General features: G+C 34.1%; 4 protein-coding genes across 5 annotated transcripts; 2 read left to right on the forward strand and 2 right to left on the reverse strand.

Moving 5' to 3' along the window:
• The first annotated feature begins 15 nt into the window (after positions 1–15).
• Positions 16–872, forward strand: LOC113003145. Its single transcript, XM_026131274.2, has 2 exons — positions 16–561; positions 747–872. The coding sequence occupies exons 1-2, from the start codon at positions 340–342 to the stop codon at positions 849–851; spliced, it is 327 nt and encodes a 108-aa protein (XP_025987059.2). The 5' UTR covers positions 16–339; the 3' UTR covers positions 852–872.
• On the forward strand, positions 773–24,330 carry LOC105194796 (NADH dehydrogenase [ubiquinone] iron-sulfur protein 3, mitochondrial). 2 transcript variants are annotated; one of them, XM_039451224.1, is made up of 6 exons: positions 773–1,066; positions 1,138–1,218; positions 1,400–1,650; positions 1,748–1,993; positions 2,810–3,002; positions 23,590–24,330. In XM_039451224.1, exons 1-5 carry the CDS (start codon positions 1,003–1,005, stop codon positions 2,960–2,962), a joined length of 795 nt encoding a protein of 264 aa, XP_039307158.1. In that variant the 5' UTR covers positions 773–1,002; the 3' UTR covers positions 2,963–3,002; positions 23,590–24,330. The 2 variants fall into 2 exon arrangements, with proteins under 2 accessions (XP_039307158.1, XP_011158201.1); XM_011159899.3 differs by lacking the exon at positions 23,590–24,330 and having other exon boundaries at positions 2,810–3,155.
• Positions 3,511–14,239, reverse strand: LOC105194794 (monocarboxylate transporter 9). Its single transcript, XM_026131273.2, has 5 exons — positions 14,098–14,239; positions 9,065–9,277; positions 8,257–8,383; positions 7,331–7,510; positions 3,511–6,736 (listed from the first exon to the last, which is right to left on the reverse strand). The coding sequence occupies exons 1-5, from the start codon at positions 14,237–14,239 to the stop codon at positions 5,497–5,499; spliced, it is 1,902 nt and encodes a 633-aa protein (XP_025987058.2). The 3' UTR covers positions 3,511–5,496.
• LOC105194797 (iron-sulfur cluster assembly scaffold protein IscU) lies at positions 23,946–26,872 on the reverse strand. The gene is made up of 4 exons (XM_011159903.3): positions 26,623–26,872; positions 25,414–25,638; positions 24,532–24,610; positions 23,946–24,353 (listed from the first exon to the last, which is right to left on the reverse strand). The coding sequence occupies exons 1-4, from the start codon at positions 26,710–26,712 to the stop codon at positions 24,286–24,288; spliced, it is 462 nt and encodes a 153-aa protein (XP_011158205.1). The 5' UTR covers positions 26,713–26,872; the 3' UTR covers positions 23,946–24,285.
• Between the last annotated feature and the right edge of the window lie 297 nt (positions 26,873–27,169).

A 27,169-nucleotide genomic window follows, 5' to 3' on the forward strand; every position in this document is an offset into this window, starting at 1 on the left:
CGCTGCCTGACCTTCCGACTGACCGACCGTTGCCGACTGAGCGTCACCTGCGTCACTGCGCAGCGGCGCGCGGCGCGCAGGCATGGCTTCACACCGCTACGCAGTGCCGCTCAGTCGACAACGGACGATCAGTCGGTCGGGCGAGCAGAGCGGTGCGACGTTGATACGCGTCGCGGCGCATTTCAACTTGCATCTTTTGTTGTCCCATATAAGTTTTTGATGCGAATGAGTGTTTCGAGAGTATCTTAAAGTGTCGGAAGTGAAGTGAAATGTCGGGCGTTCGTGTCAATCGCGTACCACGTTCGTGTGGTCGTTGCGTTGCTTCAATCATCGCATCGAATGGTGCGAAGTCGTATCGCGCTCAATCATGTTTCACATCCTCTCCGTATCCCGAGTTTTCGACGCACGATGAATATGGGAAGGGCCGAGAACGAAGGGTCGCGCGTTCGTACCGAATATAAATCAAGACGAATCATCGTGAGGATGATCTTGAATCTCGAATGTTCGAGAGTTGCGGAATGCGGCCGAAACGGAGCTGGACAAAGCGATCAGCGGCGGACGGTAAGTCAATTTGTATGTACTTGTATTCGTATCTACAATTCGGTATTTGCACCTTATCGTCCTCATTACGTTTGTGTAAATTATCAAATTTTGCGATGAAACGAATGAATCGGTCGCACGAAAGTTGTTAGAATAGAAAAAATTTTCAAGTTGTGTATAAGCGCTTTTGGCGCTCTCTTCGCCAGGTGTGCCAACAGTCGTGCTTTCTTCCGAGATCCCGTTGTAGAGATGGCGTCTCGAAAAATTATAATCGTGGACATGGCTACTTTTTCGACTTCTCTCTGCTATAACTTCAGTAACTAAAGTAATAACAACTAATAATCAACGTTTAGTTATCAACTTGTATACATTCGCTCAATCGCTTTGCGACTATTGAAATCTACTAAATGCGCCCTATGTTTCGCAAAACTGTGTATATAATTGTATAAAATATTCAGAAGAATGACGTCGATATTGAGAAACTGCTGGAGACTGTCGCAGAGTTTAGCAGCCGCTACGCCAAAATGTAATGGAGTGTTGATCGTGAAAGCGATGTTTTTTTCGAATTATGTAATAACGTATTCACTTATTTGACAGGTTATGGTGTCGCTTCTCCATTATCGATAAGATGTAACACCACGACTACCAGCGACAAAACCGAAAAAACTGAGATACGTCGTATGTACAATTTGTTTATTTGCAATTCAATATTCATAAATATGTTACCGTACTATAATCTGTCTGACAAGTTATTAGTTTTTATTTTAATTTCTGTTATCGAAAGAAGTAACTCTGAAGTATTCTGTATACATCCAGGATGTAAAGTGTTTAATAAAATGTTATTCAAATATTTTTACAGCCACAGTACGGAAACCCAGTAGTCATGTTGACATTGATCACCTGATAAATTTTGGCCGTTACATAAACGATTGTCTACCCAAATATATACAACAAGTACAGATGGCCGCTGGCGATGAGCTAGAATTGTTAATCGCCCCTGATGGCATTATCCCTATACTTACATTTTTAAAAGACCATCATAATACACAGTTTGTTAATCTGGCAGATATTACTGCTATAGACGTGCCCAGTAGGCAGTATAGATTTGAGGTAAATTTACATACAGAAGCATAGAGATATTTTGTACAAATATAATGCAAATGAGATTTTATATACAACGCATTATGCTGTATATTTATTATTACAGCTTGTCTATAATCTACTGTCGCTGCGATATAACTCGCGTATTAGAATTAAAACATATACCGACGAGTTGACACCAGTTGACTCTGCCTACAGCGTTTTTCAAGTTGCTGACTGGTATGAGCGAGAGATATGGGATATGTTCGGTGTATTCTTCTCGAATCATCCTGATCTTCGTAGAATTCTTACAGACTATGGCTTTGAAGGGCACCCATTAAGAAAAGATTTTCCACTCAGCGGATATGTTGAGGTAATTATTCAACAAAAGTTTACATGTTTAACCCTTGATCTGTATGTTATGGATTGTTTGAACTTGAATGAGAAAATTTTAATTGATTGGTACTTTTGGGCACGTATGATGGAATTTTTTAGAATGGATTCCGATCGTAATTATTCCGTTTTCCGTAGAAAACACAATAGAAATTTAGGGAAAAATGGAATAATTTTGATCGGAATTGATTTCAAACAAATGCATAATACGTGCCCTGTACAGTTTGTAATATGGGGTTCTAAATTATATGTAAAAAATATTTTAATTCTCTCTGAGATAAAATATTTTTCACAATATATTGTTTATGGTATTATATATATTATTTTAGAGAGAAAAAAGATCATAATAGAAAATGATTGTTAAATTTATGAAATAAATGTTAAAATTGTGAAATTATATTATAGAGTATTATTAAATGACAACACCATATATTGGTGGTTCAGTTGCATTAAATATTTTAAACCTTTGACTATATAGGTATATATTCAAAGTTTCAAACAGATCGCTTTAGCATTAAGGTGATTTTCATAGGTTCACAATTGAGGATTAATATAACAAGCTTTAAGTCAATTATTAACAAAATTATTTTTAAAAATCTATTATCATTTCTATTGTACCAGAATTACAATTGTTAAAATTCTATTGAAAGACAATAATGTCTTGAGATATTTAAGAATGATTATAAAATAAATAAAATATTAATACACCATTCAATATTAAATAAATCTTAAAAATATTAATTTATGTCCATGTTTACCATAATAAATTAAATAATCGATGATTTTCACGTTTTAGGTGCGCTATGACGATGAATGTAAAAGAATAGTAATTGAGCCATTAGAATTGGCCCAGGAATTCCGTAAATTTGAATTAGCCGCTCCGTGGGAACAGTTCCCTAACTTCCGAGATGCTCCACCAGCTGCTGAAACTATTTCAAAGGAAAAATAATTGCTCTCACACAGATCATAGTCATTGTCTGAGTAAACAGGTATAAATATATTGATAAAGTGTAATATATATTGACAAATATTTTTTTCTCTTGTTAACCATCTTTGAGTGTCCAATCCGGGCATTTGTTTTGAAAATATAGAGAATAATGTTAGAACTGTATTTATCTCAAAACATAGTTTAGATTGCAAAATTTGAGTTATTTTTAAATCTCAGATCCTTAGAAATCGCTAACTCGCGTAGAGACGCGGTCTTTCTTGCTGCACGTTCACTTTGCGCGAGACTCGATCGCCTCTCTTGTCTATGCTCCTATCATTCATTATTAATACCATTTTTGGAAAATTTCTAATCTTATGTTATCTTGTATTAATTAATTTCGATTTCACTCATATTTCTTTTTTTTTATAAAATATAAATGAAATCATAATTTAATTATAGAAAAACACAACAATAACAAATTTAATACACTAATTGTAGTGCGCGCAAATGAAAGAGGATTGAAATAATTTTAAATACGTGACAAGTTAATAGGAAAAATGCCAATGAACTATTCTGAAATATTTTTTTATTTTGTGTATTTGTATAGAGTTATATAAACATAATATATATTTTTTTTTTATATATTACACACTTACAAACTACTTACGATCTACTCATAAGGCATTATTTCCGGCGGATTTTGAAAGAGCCCTGGAACACGAGTCAATCCGAATCCCTTTTGAGCGCCATATGACGGCACTTAATGCTAGAAAGGCGTAAAACCTACATTTCGCCGGACATATCCTGCTTATATGGCCACAAGTCTTGTACTTGTTGCGGATCCTTTCGATTATTCCTATTTTCAATTTAAAAAAAGGGGGGCAGCTTCTATTCGAAAGCGGTTCTCCGGTGACTAAGACGATGGTTCCTTATAAGTAGAACTCACTCCGGTCATTCTAGCATTAAACTAGCATTTTGCATACGAGTCTTTAGGAGACACTATGTCTACAGTGTATGACTGGTATTCTTTATCATAGGCCTATCAGAGGCGACATTGGTACACGCGCTAAATTATGCCATCGTATTTTCATTCCGATGCAACTAGCACTAATGATCATGATCGCCGTTTCTCCCGCTAAGTACTCGATTAAAACTAGATTATAGTCTTCGTGCCGGTGAAAAAATTTTACTTTCAGAGAAAGAGGAATTTTTCTTTTCTTTGGATGTAAGGCAAGAGATTTTCTGTTCAAGGAAGGACGTGTTCACATGCTTCTTAAAAATTCTTATATCGATATACCTATCTAATTCGCTTTATAAAGATGGACTACGACGCATAAGATTGCATTGTGCGATATCTCATCGCCGATACAATGGCGTACATTTGACGGTAAATGTAATCAAATTAAAGCTTAATATTACACAGAGTGAAGTTAATTCCGTAACTTTTTGTAACTTAAAATGGTATTTTGGTCTATTATATAGTTTTCAAAGACCACAATAATAGCAGCTATTTTTTGACGCTTTTTTAAATATATATTCATAAATCTTTCATTTATACTGTATTGCTCATTTTAAGTACTTTATCATTGTAAATACTTGTCTTAAGTGCATTTTATTAATCTTTGTGCGTTATTCTCGATTTTTCGTTTTAATATTGTAACAGTATTGAATCTCATAACAAAATTTATTCAAATGAATGACCTTATGCTATAGTATTCTTAAAACCACACATGCAGTATTATTTTACATCATAAAAGAAATTCTAAATAACAGAATTACTTCACTCTCTGCACACAAAATCAAAATTGCAGATGAATGTAACAAGTAAATCATATTCATCGTTCGATTCGCTAATGAAAAATATAACGATGTTATATTTCTTTTAAAATATTCTTTTTTCTTTCAAAATAAACATTGGTCTTTCACGAATCAATTACTTACATACAAGCATTAGTAATTATTCAAAACAATAGATACAGAAATGCTTGTTATATAGGATATTAATAAGATTTTCCCACATTTACCGCATTCTGATGATCAATTATAATTATTACAGTCAACAATTATTCGGTAATTAATTATCGTAAATAGTTCGTGTGTAAAGTCATCAGACTAAGCGAAAACTTTGATGCTTTTTCTATAACTCGCTCGGTCCGAAACTTCGTCAATGTAGCTTCAATACATGACACTCGTGCTAACATCACAGTTTAATATATTATATAATTATAATATACGACCACTTTTTCACTCTCTCTCTCTTTCGCTTACACACTTAAATATACGCTGCGTGCACGACTGCTTTTAGGCAATCGCGCAATTAAGCTCATGTGTGCTTCCGTAAAATATCGAGTTATACGCGACTCGACGACTTAATTTCTTTTTCATAATTTTACATTTTTAAATTCGAATTTGGGATAGCTTTCTCATTCACGTGAATATGCCTACGATACTCGATTATTCCAAAATTCAAATTCGAAAATGTAAAGCGAAAAAAAACTATAATTTCCAAATACTAACGACGAAAACAGACGTCTATACTTTGTTTATTTGGTCTATTATACTTTATCTATCGTGGCGGGTTTTTTCAACGCTGCCTGCCTTTTGCGGATGAACGGCACTATGCTCCAAAGAGACGCGCCAAACACTAGAATGATACCTAGTATACTAAAGATTGGTCCATAGCTGCCGATCTGCTCGAACACTATACCGCAAATCGGCGGGCCCACCAATTGAATAACTCCGTTAACGAATAACGAGATGCCGTAAGACGAAGTGAGTTTTTCTGTGCCCAGCATATCGGCCATGATGACGGCGGTGATGCCAACGTAGATGCCAGAGGCTAAACCGAAGAAAGCGCAATAAACAGATAGCATGATGTATGTGCCGGAAGTGGGCAGAATGGCCAAAGAGATCCCGGAGGCGAGCAGACCTCCGATGAAGTACCAATGTTTGGGCATGATCTTGATATCGGAGAGAGCGGATCCGCCAATACGGCCTACCAGATCCAACATGGAGACGATCGATAATAGCAGCGACCCGTCCCAATTGTCGAAACCTAAGGAGATGGCGTACGCCGGCAGCAGAATGACGAAATTGGTATAGCTAATGGCATTGGTGGAATTGGAGATGAGGATGACGAGGTAGATGGGATCCTTGAGCAGACTGAAGTCGAAGAATTTGTTCTGTTGATCCTTCTCGTCGTGCTCACGCTGCTTCTGCTGCCTTGTCGTCGACTTCCTGGTAAACGTATTGGAGATAGCGTTTAGCGTCAACGTGGATGCACGTTCCGGATGCAGAACCGACAACGTGCTACCGTGGTATGGTGTACTGACATAGTTGAAAGATGATGTGCTAGGTGAGTGCAACGGTGACCTCGCCAGTCTGGCAGATTTAACAGAATCGATCACGGCACCACCGCGCTCAGGCACAGCATGCAACGTCGGCGTGCTGTGCATCTGGCCACTGATCTCGCGTCCAGTGGGCATGCTGATCTTTCGCGTGCGGCCTTGCACTGGCGTGTTCTTGTAATATTCCAGAGCGACGCTCGATGCGCTCTTGGGCACGATCGGTGCAGCCTTCTCATTAGTTGAGTTGCTCAGTGACGCCAGCTGGCTGTTGCCCTTCTCCGTCGCTTGCTCGGGGCTGCTGGTGACGGTCACCGACATGGACTCTCCATTATCGTGCGCGTCGCTCTCTGAAGACCGAGCCGGCACCAGGTGCCATTCTACTGGATGGTACAAAAGCGCACTTGCCCAAACATTTAGCGTGACAGCACCCATTATTAATACTGCGCCTCTGTGAACGAACGGACATATCGATCAAATTATTATTGCTGAAGAAAATTGAAGGACAACGACGAAACAACAATTACTATTACGTACATAATAACCGATCAACAAATTATAAATAGGAGGTCTTATCCTCACAGTAATTTTATTTGTTATATAACGTTTATCAGTTTTCGATAAATATGAGATTAACTATATTTATCCTCCCTTATCTCTCTTCTCTTATTTTTTTTATTATACACATAAAAAGCCGTACGTTATTACAGTTTAACGTCTGAGTAAACTTGATTGAATTTATTAAATTTATTAATTAAATTGATTAAGTTAAATTAAATTTGTCAAAATATATACTTTCAACGGCGACAAAAAGTATTAACATTTATAGATAACACAAACCAAATTTGAAATTAAACAATAGTTTATCTATTATAACATCTTAGATAGCGCCTCAGGCACTATTTTTTAATTTAAATTTTATTTCAAAAACATGACAATACGCCATTTTGAACAAAAGAGTTTTAAAAAGCAAAAATTGTTTTCAAAAATTTCATGTTATTGAAATCATAGAAACTTTTTAATTTCTTATCGAATGTAGAATTACCTGTAACCATATTCTCGTAGAAGAAAGCCCAAAACGGGCGGAAGAAATATTGAACCTAACGCACTGCCGGATATGCAAAGCCCATTGGCGAGTCCCCGTAGCCGTACAAAATAGGATGTCACGATATATACAGTCGGAGGAAACGCTAATCCAGCACCTATGCCTACTAATACGCCATAACTGAAAACAGAAGAACTTGCATAAGAAATACAATATAAACGAAATGCCTTATCGATCATAGCGCTGATAAATTTATTGTGTGATTTTAACTGCCCTTTCAAATTCATGACATGATAAGAAATATTTTCATAAGAAATATTGAAGCGTGCGTTCTTTATGACAATAAAATACGCAACGAGTATTTTGAATACATTCGAGAAGATACATAACTTCAAAAAAAAAACCAATATATTGCGTATATTCTGATACATTTCATACATTTTAATATTTCTTTTTTTATGTTGGCGCTCATCTTTATTAATGGCTCATCTTTATTAATGCATTATCTGAACATTTGCATTTTGTCTTTGTGAGTCTGCAATTTTACTTATCTCTTTGGAAAAACTTTTACAAGTAGATTTTATCTTATCACAGAATGAGTCGAAATACAATAGAGAAATTACTTCTTTTAACGAGTCTTGCTGAAATCTACGAGAATTTCAATCTTTCTAAGCGAAATGTAATACTAATTGCTTTTATGAAGATATTCGTCGCGCAAGATAACGATTAATCATTTGATCTATATTTTGTACGTCGAGAAAAGAAATTGTTAACTTGATTAAATTTTTCAACTCTATTAAATGTTTTCAAGTATTAATGTATTTGACTTGAATACATAAATACTTGAACTGAAGAAATCCAGTTGAAAAATTTAGTCAAATTAACAATATTTTTTCTTCATATTAAAAGGAAAAAAAATACATTACCTAACGCACAGAAAGGCCACAGAGTCCGCGAAATAGCTCAGCATCATCCCCGCCGCGGCAAACGTTCCCCCAATTAAAGTTACCGTACGATAGGAATATTTGACTGAAAGTACACTAGAAAGTGGACCTGAAAGGATAAAATATATTCATTATATTTTACAGATCTTTATTCTTCGAATTTTTATAAAATCGTATCGTGATTATCGGTTCCGTTTCAGCGAAAAGGCATGTGCAGTCGGTGCGATCCAGATTCTCGTCAAACGCAACGCGCGCAAAGATAAAACAAATTAATTCCTAACTCTGTTTGCTCGAATTCATTAATGTGATTCATAATCTCTCCGAGGAAAAGCGCGTAAACACGTCGCACAGACAATAGACAATTAAGAACGCAAATATTTCTCGGAATCCACTGCCTATCGTGAAGTCACCTTTTATTTTCCTTTTTCTCTTACGAGAATGTAATATTACATGTCCGCGTGTGCATCGTGACGCAATGTGAAAGTTAACGTTTGCCAATAACTCTAGAGTTTCTTTCATAAAAGTATCATGAAAACTGTAATCAAATCGATGTAAACACGTGTGTACGTGTGTGCAGCTCGGAGTTTTGACGTTCCGATAAGGAATGGCAAACAGAGTGAGAGACACGCCTAAATATTTAATCACGGTTTACGTAAGCGTGAAACTGGGACAAGTTGCAGAAAAACGAAACCCTTGACAAGGATCTGCGCGCGATCAGGTGTCTAAAGAGAAAAAAAGAAAACCATGGATCCGCGACCTCGAAATGAACGACGGCGCGGCCGTTTCTTACCCAGCGAACTGTACAGGAAGTAACAAAGCGACGGTATCCATGCAGCTGCTGCCGGTGACGCGTCAAATACGTCGAGGAATTCGACGAACAATACCCCGAAGGACTTGATGGTGCCGGGGATGAGAAGGTTGACCATGACGGCGGCTAAGAGCACCAGCCATCCCCATCCTCCGTCCGGTGGGACTAACTCCTCCTCTGTTACCTCATCTTTCTCTGTAATAAAGATAGAGATTCCTCAGAATTTCTCAAGCTTAAAAAGATCGACGGAAGTCACGCAACTTTTCGTGTCTTTTAACACAGCAGGTTTTGACCATCGCCATCTTCTAAATAACACATATTAAACAATTCGAACTACACGTGTTTTTACTAACAAATGACATGATAATATGATAACATATTTAAAAATTTTAAACAATTCATGAATATATTCTTACATATACTTTTATGTGAAAACGATATGGTGAAACTTTATTTTATTAATTCCGAAATATTCTTTAAACTCTATATTCCTTCATGTGAATATAGTTAATCAATTCTTTGTTTGCAATGAAATTATTTAATACTATCCTCCCCCTAAGACTCAATGCTTTAAAAAGGTATTTAAAAAAAGCTGTTAAAAAATTTGAAAATATTTAGGAATGTCTATATATTAATTGTACACTTATTTTTAAAACTTGATCAAATTCTTGTATTATGTAAAAAGCTGGAAACGATTCTTCTGAAAATCTTTGTCTATTCAGAGAAAAGCAGAGAAAAGATTCTTAAAAAAAAAAATTGTTTGAATCAAAGAAATTTGTGCATTGCTATACGGTTATAGAAAAGTTTTTTTGGTTTAAAAAAATTTTTGGGTTGTTTGTTTTATTAAAATTAAAGAAATAGTTCGGTTATGCAACGTAAATTTTTTTAATAAAAGAGATATATATTGTTAAAACCAGGACAACTGAATTATTTCTTACGCTTCTATTAGTACTACCTTTGAATTAAGTTATTATTTGTATAAATCAAATAATTTGAATAAATAATTTATTCACTTTAAAAACGACTTATAACGTCATATTTCTTAAAAACAAATAAATTTTTATTTTATTCCAAAGATATTTTCATATCAACTTAATAAACCAATTAAGTTAAAGAAACAATTTTATCAATTTAAACTTTTCTCTGGGTACCGCTTATTCTGGGTGTTTATTTAAATTTTGTACAAGCATTCCCGGATCTTCCAAGAATTTTACTCAAAATTCCAAGTAAGATTGGAGAAGTTCTTCAATTTATAAATTTATAAATTTATTCCATTATACTTTTTGATATAATTCATCATGCAATCACACAGAAAAGTTTAAGTTTTGAATATTAAATTTAAAATTGTACTAAAAAGAAATAATACAAATATAGGACATAACGATCTGTCTGCGATAACATGAATCTAGCATACCGAAAGTGCAGTATTCGAAAGCTGATTAAACACGCAACGTCAATCAATTTAATGTATTATTCTCTAATGTCATTACTTCTTTTTTTTATAAGAACTCACTAATCTCAAGAAAACATACGTGTACGTGTATGCGATATTTATTGCCAGTCAATTTTACATTATTAAGAAAAAAATGATCAAAAAAACTATTTTAAATTAAAAAAAGGAGAATAGAATTTAAAAATAAAATTTCAAAAATTTCTCTGAGTACCAATAAAATCTCATGAAAATTTTCAAAAGTAAAAAATAAATTCTTTGAAAATTCCAAGTTTTTCCGATTTTTTCTGAAAGTAAACATTCTTATAATAATACATAATATCCTTCGTGATTCTTTTTCCTTGTAAAATAAAAATTTTCTTTTATCAAGCAGTTGAGAGTCAAGCAGTTAAGAAATTTTTTGTCGACAAGATCGACTCCAAAGTTCACTCGATTGGTACAGCCCACACACACACACACACACACATCTTCACAATAATTTATAGTTTCTGGACTTTGTAATTTCTCAGCGTTATACGCTGATAATTTACAAAATATAAATAATACAAAAAGTAAAACGGATTTTTTTTTTTTTTTTTTTTTTAAGATTTTAATTGCTTCACGAAACATCGTAAAGTCGCATGCTCTATTTGAGAAGTAAATTTAGGTCGCTATTTCAACGATTCCTTAAAAAGAAAACAGTGGGAGAGAACGAGGGGGAATTTCTTCCACTTCCGACCGTCTATCAAGAATCGTTTGACGCGTGGCTCGGCAAACAAAACGCTGGAATTAGCGCGGTTTGTACATTGTTAATCTTGTGTAATCGATTCGCGGGAAGACTGAACAAACGACGGTAATTAGGCTGTTGAACAACAAGTGGATAATGATGGTGATGATGACAGATGTTCCTCTCGAATGTGTACTCTGCGGAAGAAGCGCGGCTCCGCGATAACAAGATGGAAATTCGTATGCTAATGAGACGGCACCCGACTTCCTCATATTTCAGTTTTGCGAGCAAAACCGGCTAAACGCGTTTCGGCAATGCTAACATAAGGGACGTGCGCTGCGTCAACATCGTGTACAGTCGCAAATACACGCGCCGAATATATAAAGGTCGCGCGTTTTATTCTAGGGGGAAGAATATAAGAGACAAAGTAGAGGCGATCTCACGTGCACGTATTGTACATACGTGCGCGTGGACAAAGGAAAGTTGTAATTTCTCCCGTTGCCGAGCAAAGAGCAACATTCATCGGTATGCAGCATTGTAATGTCATAGTCATCTTACACGCGGAAGTCATTTCCGTTGTGACGTGCAATCACGTTCGCTTTCATACGCGGACAATTGATGAATTATAAACGATCGCGGGACAGGAATTTAATTAGACGAGTTTCTTTTTATTTAGAATCTTCTTATTCCTAACGCGATTTTCTCTTTTTGTTTTTAAAAAGAATTTCTCTTGATTCTTTTATTAAAAAGCTATCGGGATTTTTTTTTTGTTACAGAAAGACGCCGATATAGATGGTTTTGCTTTATTTATTTAAAATTACAGGTCAGAGTACACTGTTAAATGTGAAAGAATCAAATTCAAAGCAATTTTTCCTGAGTTTAAATAATATTGTTAACTTCCACTCGTGTCAAAGCTTATTTTAATACAAACACGTGTTAACAGCAAAACATCTACATTTAATCAATCCATTTTTGTGATTGAATTGCTCCACTTCAAAGTCCGCATTGTTCTTATCAATGCATATATCTGGTAAATGACATGAACTAAATTTCAGTTAAATTCAATACTTGCACTGAGGAAAAAAAATTGGTTACAAAATAAAAATATTTACTTACTAAAAATATTTATATGACTAAACATTGAGTTGATTCAACAGTTATTTAATTGCCAAAGAAAGATAGTTTATTCGTGTCAATCATTCATAATTTTTTAATCAAAATTTAATTAAATTAGACTAAATATTTTAGTTTTGCAACCAATTTTTTTCTCAGTGTGCATAAAAATAAAATGTAATTTAAAAAAAAATAGTTTTTTTACTATTATTTATCGGATATTTAAAATATCGATGTATCGGGAAAATAGAACAAAATGGAAAAGGAAGTTTCAAACTTTTAAAAATTAATTTTATATATTTGTATTTATTTCAATACTTTGCTTTTGTACGAATTTTCTAAGTTTATGTTGTGAGATACCTGAACGCAATTATCATTAATTATAATGTTTTCAAACGTGTGAATATTAGTGCTGTATTGTGAACGAACGTCGTGATTAAATTATTAAAGCTAGAAAAAGAATTACAACGTCCACGTCGGCAAGTATGACACGTACGTTTTGATTCACGTTACATCAGTTTTAAACTCACTCATTTTACCTCTTGGCTCTTAGGCCAATTTTTTATCCAACCCTTCTATTTATAAAAGTTCTATCTATAACAGTCGATCTCAAATGTTACATATGCACCCAAAGGTAGACTAACGTAGAATCAAGAGAAAGAACGAAGAATAAAATTATTCACTCCTCATGAGTGGAAAAAAAAGTTATAGGTGCAGACGCGACAAGAAATTAAATGATAATGATAGTAGCAGTAGATAATTCCGGTATCGTGATAAGAGAGGAAACAAAGGTACGAACTATGTTAGTCTGTGTTATTTCTGGTGCGTATTTTAGATTTAACGATAAACTTGAATACTTTTAGCTTGGTTTAGACGATTTAAAGACGCGCTATATTTTTAATATATATATATATTTAATATACAATTAAATTATATAATAGAATAAATATAATTTAATTACATTATAATTTATTATAGTGAATATAATTATAATATAATATAACAATATAACTGCAACGAATAGATACAATTTAATTAAATTTTTCAAAGCAAAATGACATGCATTAATACAAAATGTTGCCTCATGCACATATAATATTTCACGAAATAAAATACATATGTTTAAAAAAAAGAACCGTAAGAATAATACGCGCGTATTCGGAAATGTAAAAAGATATGAACTTGGCTTAGAGAAGAATCGTGAGAAAAAGGCGCGAATGTTCAAGCGGAAGAACAACGTGCTCTGAACCGCGCTCCGAGGGTTATCAGTAACACCAGCTGGCGTTAGCAAAAATCGTTACGTATCCGAAAGATAAAAGGGGGATGGGAATTATTATTCGAGTAGACGCGGCGAGATGATCACGAGCGTTCCCTCTCACAATTCGTCCTCTAATTCCATCGTTCATTTACAATAACATTCGGCGAGTCGACCCCCACTTCTCGCGTCGAGTCCAAACACATTGTATTTACATACAATGAAATCGTGATATCAACGGACTTTTGACAGAAATTTTGAATAGAGACCGTCGCGCGTCGTTTCACTCGCGAGTGGAAAGCTCCGAAACAAAGAAGGTAAAAATACCGCGGGATCGTCGTGGGGGGATCGAAAGACACACGACTTCCTGGTCGTTATTCTGGAGCGTCGGTCCACCGTCGGGCGAAGCAAACGAGAGCCGCGCTTCTTCCGGGGCATGTGCGTCGCGTTAAATTAATCGTCTGGCATGACCCCGCCTGATGGGGACTCACCTGTTTTATTGGTCCCATTGTGACTGTCCTTATTGTTGTCGGGGCTCTGCGACACCAGCCTGTAGTCGCCCTTCCGGGGTTTGCCCGGGCCGAACTTGATGTTGATCCCATTGTCCTGATCTTGAACCCGTTGCATCGTCATCGACCTTTAATCGCGGCTCGCGCCCGCGTACCATATACACTTGGGGAAAAAAAAAAGTAACACACACGCGGCCCGCGGCTCTAATGTACACACACGACTGGGAGAGATAAAAGCGCGGGGGCGCCGATCGTGTATATAGCCACACGGGAAATAAATATATATCGCATGCGTGCGCGTGTATACGAGACTGGCACACAGTAGCGGCAACAGATAAATGCAAACCCGTGGGGGAGAGGGAGAGGGAGAGAGAGAAAGACACGCGGGTAGGGAAAATTAGAGATGACGAAATAGAGAAAGAGAGAGAGAGAGAAGTAGACAAGGGCAACAGCCGTCCCGCGTTCCTTCTTTCCTGCTCTTCGTTCGAATATCTATCTGCCCCTTCTCCAGGACGCGCTCTTTATCACTCGTTCCGCGCGCGCGCGCGCGAGTATTCCTGATGGATAGTCACGGTGGCGTGGTGGTGTAGGTATAAGCAGATACGCCGCGCCGTCAATGCTCCGCGCGGAAACGGCACAGCGCGTCGCTCTTCTGCAGGAGCCGTGTCATGAACCCGTCGTCGTCGTCGTCGTCGTCGTTGTCGTTGTTGTCGTGGTGCGTGCACCCACGACGGCGTCGTCCGTCCTCACGCTGCTTCCACCGTTTTCCTTCTTCTCCGCAATCATCCGCCGCTATCGTCGTCGTGGTCGTCGCCGCCGTCACCGCCGTCGTCACCGCCGCCGCCGCCGTCGTCGTTCCAGTCATAGACCCCGTCGGGCGACCGTCAATCGACCCGACCGCTCCGTTCCTCCTCCGCCCTCGCCAGACAATCTCGTCTCCACCTCCGCCGACTGCTACCTCCTCGTCCTCGTCCTCGTCCTCGTCCTCGTTGTCGTCGCCGTCGCCGCCGTCGTTGTTGTCGTCGTCGTCTAGGCGCATAGAGAACGCGGAGCGACACCAGTGCACGCACATAAAATCTCGACCGCTCGCCCTCAGACCATCCCGCGGTGTGCTCGCTCCGCGCGTGTGTGCTTACGCGCGGTTGAACCTGCACGCACTCACCGCGACACCACGCCACGCACCGATACGTGCGTCACGAGCCGACTGATCAGCTGTGTGTCACGACGCAGGGGCGTCAAGTGTCCGCTTCGTCTCCCCCACCCTTCTCGCCACTCCCCACTTTTCCGCGCTCCTTGTACTCGGTTCCACACTCTCTTTTTCTCTCTCTCTGTCTTTCTTTCTTATATATATATATGCGATGCAGGGGAGTACAATTCCCCTTCCCCTTTTATCGACGAGGTACACAGTGCATCCCCACTCGGTTTCGCTGGTAGGCCGCCGCGCGGATCCAGTTGGTCTTTTTTTCTTTTTCTCTCTCTCTCTCTTCTTTTTCTATCTTTGTCCGTCTTTTCTTATTTCCATAGTAAGAAAGCCGCAAGCAATAAGGGCGCAATTTATAGTCCCTCGTTGCGGTTACGTTGACGTGGTCAGGGCTGTAGGAACCCTCTTGCTCGAGAATTAAAGAATTTTTTCAGCGTCAGGATGTAAGATGAATTAAGTGGAACGGTATCAATTGCAATTATTTAAAATATACAATATTGCCTCACTTTATCCTATCTTATCGTGGGTAGACATTCATCGATAATTATTGATAAATGTCGTTAACCGAACCGTGAATATAACAGGATAATGCGTAAAATGATATTTTGGGATAAGGAAAATGAAAGAGGGAGAGAAGATAAAGATAGCTATCGATGACGGAGAAAGCATGCCTCATTAGTGCTCGGAGCGTGGGGAATTTGTGAAATTTGAATATTTAAACGTTAAGATTGCATATTTTTTTTTATAAATTTACGTAACTTTAAAAAAAAAAACAATGCGATACACAAAAGAGAGCGTTATATACAATAGAATCTAAAAAGGAGATAAAAGAAATAATGTAGGAAAATGTACAGAACTACTCAAAAGACTAAGATAATCTTACAAAGAAAAGTTTCATCTAAAAAATTGAAGTCATCTTTTACACAATTGTTCTTTTTATTGAAATATTAATATAAATTTTTTTCAATACGTTCTTCAATATGTCGAATGTTAATAAAATATAACTTTATTGATAATATCAAAATTACTTTAGCATTAAGAACAAAGATTTAAAACATAATACTATTTAGAACTTTTTGCCACTGTAACCATTGATTTTTTAATTAGAAAACAATTTTTAAATTTCTATCAAAATTTACGATCGATTAAAAATTGTCTTATTAATAATTTTTTTTCTGAGATTAAAGACTCATTTTTATAATATTCTAAAATGCTGACACACAAACACACACACACACAGACTTAAATTTTTTATCTCATATTTCTGCAGAAAAAATTTTGTTAAAAAACCCAAATATTTACTCTAATACATTCAATTAAACATGGAGTTGATTTAACAATTAGGTATTCAATTACATAAGAAAAGATAGTCCATTTTTATCGATTATTAACATTTTTTAATTAAGTATTAACTAAACCAACTCTGCAATATTTAAATAAGCTTATCAACTAGATAATATTTTAGTTTTTAGACAATTTTGTTTCAGTGTAAGGAACCATGAATACAACACAAAGAAACCAGACCGCAGTAAATTTCCATGCATGGGAGCGTAGCTTCGCACCCAGAAAAAATTTACGTTGAAACTGATGAAATCGTTTCTTCAACTTGGGTTTTTTTAAATTGAAGTGAGAATACCCTTGTAGAAAATAAAGATTTATTTGGTTTTAAGAAATGATATTATTAGGTTTTCTTTAAAGTGAATAAATTATTTGTTCATATTACCTGATTTAAACAAGTAATTATTTAATTTAAAGAAAGTACTGACAGAAGTGTAAGAAATAATTCAGTTGTCCCGGTTTCAAAAATATATTTCTTTCATTTGCGTTGCACAACAAAACTTTTTCTTAATTTTAATAAAAGAAGAAATGACCAAAAAGTTTCTCCAAATCAAAGAAACTTTAAGCGTATAGCAATACACAAATTTCTATAATTCAAACAAATATTTGTTGACACGGAGAAACTTTTTTCTGGGTATATGTTATTAGCTTAACAGTAGCAATTACATCAATTCCTTATCTCATCTCGAACACAAGAGGAATGAAGGATTGATAAAGTTCATTTATCTCTAATTGCGTCTTCTAATACAGTTCTATGAGAAGTCAGTGGGAAGAGAAGAAGAGGCTGTGCACGTTGTTGTATCGATGCTTTCATTTTTTTCCGAATATTTTGTGTTCTTTCTCGTGCCTTTTCTTTGCTCTGTGACGCGATAGATGAACATTCGTGCGAGTGCCAAAACTATTTCTCGTAACCTTCGCCTTCGGATCGCACCACGTGCGCGCCGGACCGCTCGGCTCGATTTCGTCTCTGTCCACGTAGCCGCCCGACCTTGCGGAGGTCTATAGGCGCGAAAAGGAAAGCGATAGGAGAGAGCCAATGGATCGGATACCTCGGGGAATGGAAAATTTGCTGTGGTGGAAGCGTAAGGCGCGAGGCGTAGGATTTCGCATGCCGTAGCATTAGTCATCGTTTCCACTAGTGAATTTAATATTTATCATTCGGATCGTGTATGTCATTGGCTGTTTCGCTTCGCGATCTAGTAAACGGATGACGCGTCGAACGTAGTTCTTTATCCGGCAGCAGAATTATTCAAAAAAGTTCGTACACTGAGAGAAAGAAGTTGACTTTATTAAATTTTTCAATTTGATTAAATTTTTTCAGTTCAAATGTAATTGACTTAAATATATAAAATATTTGGACTTTAAGCATTTATATATTTAACTTAATTACATGTATATTTAAATTCGTTAATACTCAAACTGAAGAAATTCAATCAAATTCAGAAACTTAGCTAACAACTTTTTATTTCAGTGTACGAATCTATAAAATTACGTTAGAATTTATTTTCGGAGCAGAAAGTATTTTTTTGTGATTATTTTTTTAAAAGTAAGTATATATATTAAGCGTAGACACGCGGGATATCTCATTTTAATCAATGTTGATTGTCCCAGGAGTTATATCCAGCGAGAAATGATAATGGAATTGATGTCAAATCGACATCGATTCAATATCGAAATCATAAGTGTTATATCATTTTAATGTCGATTCGACTTCGACTCGACACTTAGGTCATTTCTCGCTGAGTAAAATGATTTATAACTATAGGTTACTCGAACCCGATAAAGATTTCGATTTCGATACTTGGTTCTGTTTATAAGATTTTATTATTTTATATACGTAACTAATGTAAATTGATGTCCTTGAACATAATGAACTGTGTTCAAATTGGTGTCCTCGAGCGCAATGGACTGTAATTTGATTTCTAGAATCGTGATACATTCACTAACAAAACAGGCGAAATATTTATGCGAGCTGTAATTCGATTCTGCGTTTCAAGCAGAATAATTAGCAATGGATTGTGTTTCTTAAATATTTCTAGAAAAAAATCCAGAGATGTGAAATTTGATGATCTTCACGTATGACCTGATATACATATATTGTGGGGTACGAGAAGCATTAAATGAAATATTTTGCTGATAAATTGATAGATCAAATATCGCACATTTGCAAAAAAAGGTAACGCAAATTGAAAATATAATATATTTAGAAAAAGGATAGAGAAATTAAATTGCGTATTAAAAATTACTTATTTACGACAGTATAAAACACAAGTTAAATAACTGAGAGTTAATAACAAATTGCTTGTTTTGAGTTCTTTAAAAATAATCTAAATATTAATTTTATTTTAATGTCATGTTAGATTTCTAAAAATTTCCTCTTTTGATGACTTTCATCTTTTTTGTTTATATATATATTTTTTTTTATTATTAAAGGCCGAAGTATTTCGATTTTAGAACACAATTCGCACGTAAGATAAAATGTGAAACAAAATTTCACAACTTTGTAATAAAACTCATATCTCTGGCAGCTTAACAGTTTTTCATAACTCGACGAGAATGTTCAGTTACGAAATATTATGACGTCTAATCCATCAACATGCAATGTGCATAATCTGCATAAGTCATGTATAAAAAAGCAGTATGCATAATCTATATCATTATATACGTAATAATCATCGCTTGCATGATTCCTCTAACAGGAAGTAGATAAAATTCGCGATTATCGAGGTGGCGTAAGTGTGAATAACCGTCGAGTTCTTATCTATTGATTTCCAGAAATTTGATAGCTTATTTACACGCCTCTCAAAATGTTGTATTCTTCCATGACTCGAGTGCTTCATACGTAGTTCTCCAAACGCTAAAATTTTTGAAACGCCAGATCGGACTTCCACAATAGTATTATACTGAATTAGTAAAATTTAGAAAAAAAATTAATGAATTAATAAAGATCTTTATGTGATTTTAAAATAATTCTTTGAATGTTATAGAGAAATCTTTTATATGGAAGGACGAAAAAAAAATATACTTGGCGCGAGCCGCTACCGCGTCTCTTGATATATTTGTTTAAGAGTCGCTTGAGTTTCTGGTTGTTGAACTGACGGAATATCATATTTCATGGTTAATTTTTCAATTAACATATTTTTATTTCAAGGTTTAAAGAAAGATATTTCAAAGTTAAAAAAAAAGATAAGAAAGAAAGAGAGAACTCGGAGGATATCAAATCTCCCCACGTACTGTTATCGATATCTAACGAAAAGCCGAAATAATTATCACTACGCGTTATATCTACTTAATTGCGATAAAGTCATTCGAAAGATAATCCATAATCAAAAATGAATTCACGTGCCGATTATATAACAATATTATATAATTATAATAAATGCGAGATTTGTGATACATACAATCGATCATCAAGAAAAGATTAAGATATCAAGGAGGAAGATTAAATAATTTGAGATTTATTGCCTCGAATGCCGCATGTATAATTCTTTTATCTACAAAAAATAATGATTAAGATAATACGTCATGTGATAATGCGTTACGTGAACTACACGTGGACATGTCTTGTGTTGTCACGAGTCACATTTCAACCCATGATACGCAAAATTTCCATGTAATGTAAACTTTATGGAAGGTTTCACCATTCGTCATAAAATCTTTTGATAAGTGACAAGTCTGGTAAACAATAATAGTTCATAGCGTCGTATCGCGCGGAATAAAGTAGTCTCGTGACTTTGTGACTTAGTTAATTAGCCGTAAACCAATTGGAAGCGTACAAACAACAGACACACGCAGTTATAACACAAATTTGTTCTTATTAAGCATCAATTGGTGATGACAATTGCAAGACAAAGAACGGGGAGTCAATGATCATTGTGCGCCCTTGCGCCCACGACGCGACGTGCTTTCTAGGATACGTATCGTTTTTCGCGTTGAAGATAAAAACGCAGAGAAAATAACAATATAAAGAACATTACGTTAAAACAATCTAAATATCAAGCAAATTTAATTTTGTAATGACTCGAAAGAAAATAACGTAAGATGCTATTGGACTTGTTTTTATTTAACACTGTTTTTCGTTAACACTCCAATTTAATGACATTAAACAACTCAGTAATAATAGATACAAACAAAAAATAAAGTACGCAGTTAAATAAATTTTACTCTAAATTTATCAAAGAAATAAGTTTTATAATGACAATTTGTATACATGTATATATAAATATATACGATGTATTGTAAATATATACATATATATAAATATATACGATCACATGATCAAAATACCTATTAACCGATAATTTTTTCTAAAAGCGCTGTAGTACTTTTTTTATAAACAACAAAAAAACTGCATCGAATGACATTGTGAAAACGTGTATGTAGTTCTATTTAAAAAAAGATGTAATTTGCATTTTTTGTAACTGCATGCACAAATGCATATCGCTTATGTACTACAACAATGACATAACGAAGTTTTTCAATTTGAATATTTTAAATCGTAAAAATTTTATAATTATTTTAAATATGATTTTAGTGTAAAAATTGTGTTCTCTACTTACTATAGAGAAATAAAATTATCATTAATTCAATGTATATTAAATTTTTATCAGAATTATTTTTTTTAGACAAATAATTTTTGAGTTATATCGCTGTTGTAGTAAATGACTGTAACACGGTTAGAGCAGTTAAAACTATTCGATTTAATCTTATCATTTTTAAAAGTTGTTTTGGTAATTCAATCTGTTAGATTAGATTGCCGTAACACCCTGCATAAGTGTATATGTATTATATATTCACTATCATTCAAAAGTATTTGTTTTGTTTTTCTTAATAATAGGAATTTTGAAGAGGACTGAGTTTCAAATTTTTTATTCTTAATCTTATAGATGTTGAGTTTAAATAATAATCTTGATGGCTCGAAATTTTACATTACATATGTGTATACGGTGTCTCAAAATTCGCAAATCAAGTAATCCTGCAGCAAGAAAATTCGCGAAAAATTAAGTAAAATAATTATTAGTAAATTTTTATTTTAAGTAGTTTTTGAGATATAATAACTTAGAGCTAATCAAAGATTATGATTAAACGTTCACTTACAGTTACTAGTACTATCATATGCATGACTCACATCTATTATCTAAACATAGTTTGTAATTGACCAGCTTTGAACTATTATATTAAAAAAAAAAAACCATTGCTTGAAATAAAAATTTACAAATGGTTATTTTACTTAATTTTTCAAGTACTTTTTTACTATAATATTTTGATTTGCGACTTTCGAAGCATCCTATATAAAGAGATAGACAAATTAGAACGGAATTTAAGTATATAAAGAGATGTATGTAAAAATCAAAATGAGCAAATATTTTTGAGCAGTAGATTAATCCTTATAAGTGTAATATATTTTTTTCAAATTCGTTGAAATTTTATGAATTTTCGAAAAAAATAAGTTGAGTTAATAGGAGAAAAAATAGAGTTAATATTTCTAGACGTTAAACAAAATTATTATCTAGTCTTTTTCATTCGAACATATAGCGTTTCTGCGATCCAGAAAAAGTTTCTTGCGACACATCGTTTATCGCAACTAAAACTATGCACTGGGAAGAGGTGAAGAATTACAAATCAAAATTAATTAACTAAGATCGTCTATGAAATTCCTCGCAAGCACTCCTTTGCTCCTCCAACAGTTTTTGCAATGTTCGCTTTAATTGCGTTGTTCTTAGAAATAATCTGCAATAAATGCACATTTTCCTACGTCGCTCGGGAGGTCCGTTATCGAAACAGATTATCTGTTGCGGAATCGCTGTCTTCTTGTATCGCCTTAAGGAATCATTAAGTACATTATTTGCGATTAGATTGACGGCGATGTCGCACGGCGATTCCGAATCTGTGACTCTTTCGGTTATCAGCATAACTTGTTGAACGAACGGCCTCGATTAATCTACGTGAAATAAGCCATTGATTCGAAGAAGAATATGAGCGTATTAATTGCACAAATGTATAAGTCCGATGCAAGCATAGCATTATATAAGATAATTGGATTTTTTTTAGCTACTAAGCATTTTTTTTTATTGTAGAATCGATCTCTTCTAAGTGAACGTTATTAAAGCATCATTCTCTCTTGAAATCAATGTATTATCTACTGAAAGACAGAAATTAAATTCAAACAGTCTGATTTCAATGCCGTACTTGTAACTGTAATATATCAAAAAGTGATATGTGTATTTTCAGTGACAATGCAATTATTCCAACCAGTAAAAGTTTTCCAGTAAAAATCTTCTTCTTAATCGGAATTACTGAAAGACAGAGTTGTTATGTTCAAAATGTTTATGTTTAAAATAAATGTTAAAAACATATTTTTTAAAGGAAAAATTTCAATATAGATTTTAAAGGAATAATATTGGTATGCTTATTTTTAATTATATATAATGCTTATTTCTCGTAAATAAACAAGAATTATCTTGTTTATAAAATATAAATCTTATAACAATATTCAAAATATATACGAAAAAATAAATAAAAATTATATTCTATTATAAAATTGTCACTGATATTTACAGTTATGATAACAATGCAAATCAGTAAGATTTCACTAATTCCGAAACTTAAAAATTCAGAAATTTAGATCAATTAAATTTAAGCAATACTCCTAAGTTTCAAGTTTATTTTTCGAATTTCAAAATTTGTATTTGTGGTTTAAATAAGAAGATTATGAAAATTGTAAAAGAGTGACTATCTGCATTTTACGAGGAAGAGTCGATAAATTTCAAGGAAACAAACAGACAGAAAATAACAAGATAAAAGTTCGAGTGACGGACTCGAAACGAAAATCTGACGCAGAAACAACGAAGCGAGATAAAGGAAAGGATTGATAATTCTGGAATGCGATGTATCATATAAATGAGGTTTTATATCTTATTTGAATATGTCGGCAGGTTATAATACGAGGAATCCACCATTACGAAGAAAGGCTGTAAAAAAATACACGCGCGTGATCGCAAAGTGCGTGTTTTAGGAGTCATTCGGATCATCACACGGCTCTCGTTGACTGTGGGACGTTCTCCATTGATAGTGGCCAACGTCAATGCACGCTATTTATTGCGTCAGTCGCTGCTGTTTACATGACGTTTAATTTAGCTCACTGTTTTTTAACTACTTCGCTATACGACGAATGACGAAGTCAACATGATTTTATGAGAAATTGATAAGAAAAAGAATAAATATATCGATCATTGATATTTTTTTTTAAAACGCGATTTAAGACGTTGAGATATACTCTTTTCTGACAAAATTTAGGTAAATAAATTTATTTCATCTAGTATAAGGAATACAAGTATAATTTATATCGACTCATTAGGAAACATTTTTTAGAGAAAAAATAATGTGCGTGTGTGTGTGTGTGTGTGTGTGTGTGCGCGCGCGCGCGCGCACACGCGGGTGGATAAGTGTAGTCTAAAAAATGTACAATTCCTAGAGCTCGACCCAAATAATTATGATTACAATAGCATAATTCCCTTAGAATAATAAATATCTGTAATATCTATAAATATCTAAATCTATTTTTTTGCTGCGATCACATTCCATAATTAAAGCACTTCCATTAGTACTTCAATTTGGTTACCTCGTCCTTTTTATTTTTTTGACTGTTGTTTGATGCGATAATCTGACAGAGCAGCCTTAATTGCATCTTCGGCAAGCACTGTAATTTGCGAAAAAAAAAATTACTAAAGTACTAATATCTTGATATTTGATTGTATTTAATTTTTACATTAACATTTAACGTAATGAATAACATTTATTTTGTTCCAAAAATATAATATTATTAATATTCTAATTCAGAATTAATAAAACAAAAATTTTAGTAAGCACATACTTACTCGAACAGTGCAGCTTGACAGGTGGAAGGCAAAGCTCTTTCGCAATATCAGTATTTTTCAATGCCAATGCCTCGTCCACCTAGAAGCAATTTTAACAGCAAATTGAAAGTCTAACATTTCAACATATTTTACGTTGTATTGCAAGTCGAAGATAAAGTAAAAAGTAAAATAATTTCAAAAACATTAGCGTTAAGATTAATTATATATAAATTTACACGATGCTTTTTTTATTAGCAATTAACATGCTAGTCTTCTAGCAAACTGGAAAATTAGCAAATAAAAAAACATAATTCTATACACATAACATGTGAAATTATAAATAATGTATTTCTATGTACTATATTTTCAGTTGCTAATTTTCTACTTCTAGTTAGAAAATTAATATGCTACACTCGAAAAAAAGTGTTTAATTTTAAGATATTAAAATGTTTTATCTCTATCTCTGTTTTTCAAATACTTAAACATGTTTTGGTTTTAAAATGCATTTAGATTTAAAAGACTAATGCCTATTTCTACCAACCCAGATTAACTTTGATCTCACAATCAGTTTAACTTATTCTTTATCTTTCTTTAGTTCTAAGAATTGGAAAAAGATAAAGAATAAGTTAAACTAAGATCAAAGTTAATCTACATTGGTGGAAATGGGCATAAAACGTTTAAACTTATTTTCAGTTTTAAATGTTTTTACTAGTAACTATAAAAAACTGCTAATAAAAACGTTTATAAAAAGTATTATATAAATTAATTTTTAAAATTTATAGGATGCTCATGAAAATATGACAGCATTGCATGTAATCTCAGAAAATGATATAAATATGTTTCTTGCACATTCAAAGAATTAAATATTAAATATTATGATATTATAGATTTAAAAAATCTTACTGTTTTCCCCTTAACCCATTCTGTTGCTAGAGAACTCGAAGCAATAGCAGAGCCACAACCAAAAGTCTTAAATTTTGCGTCGATTATCTTGCCATTTTCATCAACTTTGATTTGAAGTTTCATCACATCACCACAGGCAGGTGCTCCTACAAGGCCTGTTCCAACTTGCTCATCATTCTTATCCAAGGAACCAACATTTCTCGGATTCTCGTAGTGATCTATTACCTGTTTAATCAGAATTTTAAAATGCCTTTCAAAGAGTTTAGAGATATCACGTTATGATACAGGATGTGTCTCTCACAATCATACATAACTGGGACGAGTTTTAACATCCATTTTATTGAAGATAGAGAGAAATAATACAGGTAAAGATTAAATGGTATAATAATGTCTATTTTGCTATCAACTTATTTTTGTGTAGATGCATCAATGCAATAAAGAGCATTTGTACTTTTTTAAATAGAATTTTTTAAATAGATTCTGACATTTTTTCATGTATACAGATAAATATTTAAATTATTTAACCAATTTTTTTATATAATTATTTACCTAAAGAACTTTTACATAAACATTTGTATAATAAAATAATAATATATATGAATGTTTTAAACAAAGTATTGTAATAAATTGTTTTCTAGCAATAAATAGAAATTATTGTGTAACATTGATTCTTTTTTTAAATAGTTTTAAAGACGTAGTCGATTGCGAAGTATATAATTTACAACTTACCGTGATAGGATAAAAATATCAAAGTGACACGGAAGCTACGCGAATGCAATACATAGTAAGCAAAGATTACGCCATGTTACATCACACAAATAACCAGTTTATGTAACGTGACGTAGCAATTATAAAATACTTTAATTATTAAAGTACAAATATTTTCATGGAAAATAATAATTTTCTATAAAATACACGCTATAAAATAGCTAGAAAATAGTCGCTTTCTGCAAAGGAATGAGAACTCTTTCTACCGGATGCTCACCAAATAAAATACGTCGTATTAAATGTGATGTCAAATAAAACATTAGGATCAGATCGGATTTAAGATTACGTTTTTGTCGTTCGTTTAATGCAAAATGCGATAGATAAGATTGTAAGATAAGATCGTAAAACATCGATAACAATGAAAGAACATGTGTATGAGATTGACACAATTATAGGTTAGGATCGGCGAATCTTAGTAAGGATATAAAAATTAATAATTACATTTGCGTGATAAAATACAGCTGGAACACTCCGTGAGATAACCTTGGATGTCGCGCCGATTCCGGCGGGCAATGCCCGGAATAAAGCCATCTCGTTTTACGCGCAATTTGTCATAGATCGCTCCGATATGTCTCAGCGTCCTCAGCGATGATGTAAAATTGTGTACAAAATAATCCTTTTGGAACACTTGGAGCTATCACGTGCTCAATATTGCCAAACCAAATACTAAACATCTAGGCATAATCTAGTTACATCAGTTTACCAACATACTAGACATACTACTTTTGTTTTGGTGGAACGAGTTTTTAATACGCATGCTCAGTTTGCGCTGAGAAAATGGCTGCACCAATGCGGTTGTCAACTGAAGGGAGGCAATGCGTCTGCACCAATCATTCATCGCGTATTTAATTTTCAAAATGATGATAAGTTAGGTGACTTGCAAGATGCCAGATTTTGGGAGATTTTCCCTTAAATTTGTATGTTTGTCACGTTGTTTGACATCCTCAATAATTTTTGCATTGAAATAAATATAATAAATAAAATAATC

Source organism: Solenopsis invicta, chromosome 1, assembly GCF_016802725.1.
Source record: "Solenopsis invicta isolate M01_SB chromosome 1, UNIL_Sinv_3.0, whole genome shotgun sequence".
Lineage (NCBI taxonomy): Eukaryota > Metazoa > Arthropoda > Insecta > Hymenoptera > Formicidae > Solenopsis > Solenopsis invicta.

Bases quoted from the DNA above. Each gene is read 5' to 3' on its own strand.
- LOC105194794 (XM_026131273.2), bottom strand. From the start codon at position 14,239: ATGACGATGCAACGGGTTCAAGATCAGGACAATGGGATCAACATCAAG. The intron at 9,278-14,097 runs GTGAGTCCCCAT...TCTTTATTACAG, and splicing joins CAATGGGACCAATAAAACAG to AGAAAGATGAGGTAACAGAG. The intron at 8,384-9,064 runs GTAAGAAACGGC...TTATCCTTTCAG, and splicing joins CTTCCTGTACAGTTCGCTGG to GTCCACTTTCTAGTGTACTT.
- LOC105194796 (XM_039451224.1), top strand. From the start codon at position 1,003: ATGACGTCGATATTGAGAAACTGCTGGAGACTGTCGCAGAGTTTAGCA. The intron at 1,067-1,137 runs GTAATGGAGTGT...CTTATTTGACAG, and splicing joins AGCAGCCGCTACGCCAAAAT to GTTATGGTGTCGCTTCTCCA. The intron at 1,994-2,809 runs GTAATTATTCAA...TTCACGTTTTAG, and splicing joins CACTCAGCGGATATGTTGAG to GTGCGCTATGACGATGAATG.
- LOC113003145 (XM_026131274.2), top strand. From the start codon at position 340: ATGGTGCGAAGTCGTATCGCGCTCAATCATGTTTCACATCCTCTCCGT. The intron at 562-746 runs GTAAGTCAATTT...TCTCTTCGCCAG, and splicing joins AAAGCGATCAGCGGCGGACG to GTGTGCCAACAGTCGTGCTT.
- LOC105194797 (XM_011159903.3), bottom strand. From the start codon at position 26,712: ATGGCTTTATTCCGGGCATTGCCCGCCGGAATCGGCGCGACATCCAAG. The intron at 24,611-25,413 runs GTAAGATTTTTT...AATTGCTTCTAG, and splicing joins AATGGGTTAAGGGGAAAACA to GTGGACGAGGCATTGGCATT. The intron at 24,354-24,531 runs GTAAGTATGTGC...CGCAAATTACAG, and splicing joins TGTCAAGCTGCACTGTTCGA to TGCTTGCCGAAGATGCAATT.